Source organism: Orcinus orca, chromosome 3, assembly GCF_937001465.1.
Source record: "Orcinus orca chromosome 3, mOrcOrc1.1, whole genome shotgun sequence".
In the NCBI taxonomy this organism is placed as follows: Eukaryota; Metazoa; Chordata; class Mammalia; order Artiodactyla; family Delphinidae; genus Orcinus; species Orcinus orca.
In genome coordinates, this window is record NC_064561.1 from 63,226,747 (window position 1) to 63,231,191 (window position 4,445).

At 44.4% G+C, this 4,445-nt stretch overlaps 1 protein-coding gene across 1 annotated transcript; it reads right to left on the reverse strand.

The window, feature by feature from the left end:
• Positions 1-1,121: 1,121 nt before the first annotated feature.
• Positions 1,122-4,166, reverse strand: LOC101289185 (ubiquitin carboxyl-terminal hydrolase 25-like). The gene is given in 4 exon segments (XM_049707866.1): positions 1,122-2,607; positions 2,609-2,748; positions 2,750-2,918; positions 2,920-4,166. Coding segments are annotated over 4 exon segments (3,042 nt in total).
• Positions 4,167-4,445: the final 279 nt, after the last annotated feature.

Consider the following 4,445-nt stretch of genomic DNA (forward strand, 5'->3'; position numbering starts at 1 on the left):
CACAACGGTGGGAGACCTGCGTACCACAAAAAAAAAAAAAAAAAAAGTAGGCTCTGATGGACCCACGCCAACCTGTGTAGTCTTTCCCCTGGTTACAGTTATTAATTTGGGTTTAGTCAGTTGACTCATTTTAGGACAAAGAAAGGTCCCAGGACCAGGGTATGTGCTATGGGAACTGGTATTTTCTTTGCCATAGATAATTTAGGATAAGGATGTGGGACCTGGAATTGAAGCAGCCATTTTGCCGTAAGAGTAAAGTTTTAGCTGTTGCGTATATGTGGGGTGTGTCTGCCATCTGGAGTCTGATGATAAGGCTGACCCCATGGGAGGCAGAGCTAAGAGATGGAAAGAAGACCAGGCACCAAGGGTTCTTGGTGATGATGTCTGAGCTGCTAAATCAACAAACTTCACTGAAAGTCACGCTGAGTGGGTTGCTTAAGCCATTTGAGCTGAGTTTAAAATCATTTGCATTAAAAAATTCCTAACAAATATAAGTAGTGCCACCAATTGTCTGCTCTGAATAGATGATGTTTGCTTGGTTATTTGGCATTTTCCAAAGGCTGAACACACTTGTTCCTTGATGGCCAGCGGGTGCTACACACACCAGTAAAGGAACGGCAAATCTAGTTCCCAGTTTGTTCCCAGCTTCCTGTTTGCATGGCTAGTGTACATTTATCAGGGTTGAGAGATGAACGATTGCTTTATTTGAGAGTATTTCCTGTGGTCTACCTTTATGAATTTTTCTAGTGAATGTAGAACTTAAGCCCAAGTGGTATCTTTTCTGCCTTTGGGCTGATGAAGTTTCACTAGGGTGCTCTGGAATCTCAGGAGTGTCATGACGAATCTACATCACTGAGACAATTCCTTCCCCTATGGAAGTACACGGCTTAGAAGGATGTGTGTGGCTCAGTTCTGGCCAAGAGGCAGAATGGAAGTCTGCTGGGGATGAGATTGCTTTAGGGAAAGGTTCCTTAGCTCATTGAAGAACAGAGGACGTTAATGTTATTGAATTGTTTTCCCTTTTGGCTTCTTATTTGGTGAGATTATTATCTCACAGTTCTTAATGTCTTATTATGTGAGGCTGGTTGTTAGGGTTTTTTTTTCCCCCCTCTTTTTCTTTCTTAATTAATGTTATAGAATGTGTCCTGATGCATTCTGCCAGGACCACATGAAGTAGGGGAGTGTTGATTCTCCCACGGAGGGATGCTGAGGGCTAGCCCCATCTCCTGCAAAATAAATAAAATAATAAAAAAGGAAGGGAAGGAAGGACAGATAAAGGGAGAACGGATATAACTTTCTCTTTGAAAATTTTCTAGCCCAATTATGAGATATATGGTTGTTTCCCTGAATTTTCTATAATCCTGATGCCATTCCTCATACTCCTCCAAGTTTACTTCTTCAGGTTTTATCATGTCAATTTTGGCTTGAGCAACTTTCATTATGTTGTGATAGCTTTCATCAAAACTCAAATGTCTATCTCCAAATTGTTCTAGCAATGTTTTCTCAGTGATTTTCTTTGGAGCCTGATTCTGGATAAAGTACACTACTACATGATGTAAACGATAGTCTGTTTCTGGTGGGGTGTCTTCTTGGGCCAATTTAACCAATCTTGAATATTCCAACTTAATTGCCGACTGTAAAACTGTTTCAGGACTTTTATCTTCATGCTCATGTGATGCCTTGGTAATTATTCGAATAGTTTCTTCTTTCAAGTGCTTTGAGAAATCACTTCTTGATGGCTGCTCTAGATATTCTGGTTCTCCTGCTTGTGCTGTTGTCACAGAAGACTCTGACTCTCTCAATTTCTGAGATGCTGAAAGTTTTTCCTGCAAAGATTTCTGGGCAAGCTGTGCATCCCATTCTTCCAGTTCTTTCTCAAATCGCTGGTTGTCTTCCTCAACAAAATCTCTTAAGTCTGGTGGTAGTGTTTCTATTCCAACAAGGGCCTGCCCAGTTTCTTTATTAAACTCCTCTTGTATTAAGAATTGTGGCTTATCATTTATGTACATTAAGCAGTATGCACTGGCATTTCTATAACCACCAAAAGAGTCCCTCACTAGCTCTTCCCATGATGATTTTGTTACAGCAATATCATTGTACTTCATCCACCTGTTTTCACGATGATCAAAAATGTATGCCCAGTAGCGCCCGGCATTAGCTTGGCCTTCATGAACTAAAACAGCATGTAAGCGATGAGGAACTCGTATCATAGATTTGTCAGAGTACATTAGTTCAATTGTGTGATGGATTCTAGATATGCTTTCCTGCAAATCTCTGGTGTCATTTTCTATTTCTGTCCTCCAGCGATGTAAACAGCTTTCTAGCACAGAGAGTTCCTCTTCTGTTATGTGCCTTGGTGCTGGATGCATGGGCAAATCTGGAGGTATCCGAGTCTGAGTGAATGATTTGCGTATTACTGATCTCGATGAAAGGGCAGCTATTGATGCAGGTGATGTGCTTGGCAGTTCTAAAGAAGGAGCTCCCCGCTGGTCTGTTGTGCTTGGTAATGTCTGTGATGGTACAGAACCACTAGATGGGGAACTAGCATCAATATCATCAACAGGAGAAGTGTAAACAGGTTTACTTGAGGCAAATTCCAACGCATACATCCACCAAGGGGAATCGTTTGGGACCCGAACCATAACTTAAATACCTTTCAAGTCTCTGTTGTAATACTGTGAGGTAATCTTTTAGTCTCTTGATCTCTTCCCTCTTAATTCTTGTTATTTCTCTGTTTCTATGCATGTTATCTGTCCAGATATAAAACTTGAGGAAATTCCAATTTGTTGTGAATTTTTTCTGGTCTTCCCAATGCCTGATTAAATTCAAATCTTGACAATTCAAACATTAACACAGGTGGTAGTTCAGTAAACCAATGCTCTTGGCCAGACTTTCCTGAATTTTCTGAATGTAAAGACAGTTTCTCCTTCAATCATGGCAGCTTCTAGGCACTCATGTAGGTCTTTGAATCCATTGACCTGAAGTGGGTACTGACCAAACATTTCAGTATTTTCAAATTTTTTACCTTCAAGCACTCCCACGGCTAGGAATCTTCCATAGAACAACTCTACCATGGGGTTCTTTGGCTTCCCTTCATCCGTCTCCTCTTCAGCTTTCATTTGGAAGGTATCTTCTAACCAATCTAATAATTTGTGTGTAAACTCACTCACGTCTTGCTGCTGGGAGGCATTTGATTTGAAAGCATCCTTAAGAATCTCAACTGCTCTTGATGGGTCAACGTATTTCCTTTTAGTACCAACAAGCAGTGCAACTAGATACCGAAGCTCACGCATAAAAGGCAAATTCCGATGCTCCTTTTGGTTTCGGGGTAAATCTTGAACATTTGATGGAGGCTTGTAATTCAGAACTAGTCTTCTAAGTTCCAAAAGATTGAATAATGACTGAATAACAGCACTAAACCAGCAAGTATTGCCAACATTCTTTAGTCCAACAGGAGCTTTGTCCTGCCTTTTTCTATCATAAGGGTTTCGAGAATCTCTCCAAACTTCAGTAGGTGTCCTCTTCAAACATGCTTTATTTTCTGCTATGCTGGGTTCAAGAACTCTGCTAATGGCTTGCTCCTCATCAGTTATTCCAGTCTCCCTGAATGCCCTGTTTGATTCTGCCAAACTCAAGGTAATTGCTCTCTTAAGATCATCTTTATCATCTCCAGTGAGATCAATCACATAAGTATCTGCTTGGCTTCCCACACTGATGTATCTATCATTGCCAGGTAGCGCTGTTTGGTAGTAAGTTGTCTCCTCCTGCTGAGGGGTCTTGGCATTCTTCGCAGTAAGGAAAGCCACTACTAGTTCCAAGTTTCCGTTACTATCCTTCAAGGCTTGCTGTAATATCTGGGCAGCATTAATCCCAGTAATTTCTCTCAGCTGGTTCAAAAACGTCTGCTGGTGCTTCTGCGCCGCGCTCTGCTGCAGCACTGCTCCACGGTCATGGCCCCCACAGCGCCGGCGGCGACACAGGCGGCGGCGTCGGGCTCCTCGAGCCTCCGCCGGCACTGACTGCCACCCTCCGCCGAGCTCCAGGGAGCGGCGCGGACGACCGGGGAGGACAGCGTCCCCGCCAGCCAGGCGCGAAGGCGATGGCGGCGAGGCGCAGACAGCGAGAGCCACGGCGGCGGCCCCACGACTCTGCGCGGCCCGGGCCATGAGCGGGCGGCGGACGCTCGGTGCGGGAGGACGCGTCACGCGCGCGCTCCTTCGCTGGCGGCTCGCGGGCCACTGCGGGGAAGGGAGAAGGGACAGAGGGAGCTGCCGGAATGGCGCTGTCCTCCTCCTCCCGCCGCGACTCCCTCCCCTCCCCTCCCCTCCCCTCCCCGCAACCGAAATTGAGTTATTTGTAGTGAGGTGGATGGACCTAGAGTCTGTCATACAGAGTGAAGTAAGTCAGAAAGAGAAAAGCAAATACCGTATGCTAACACATATATA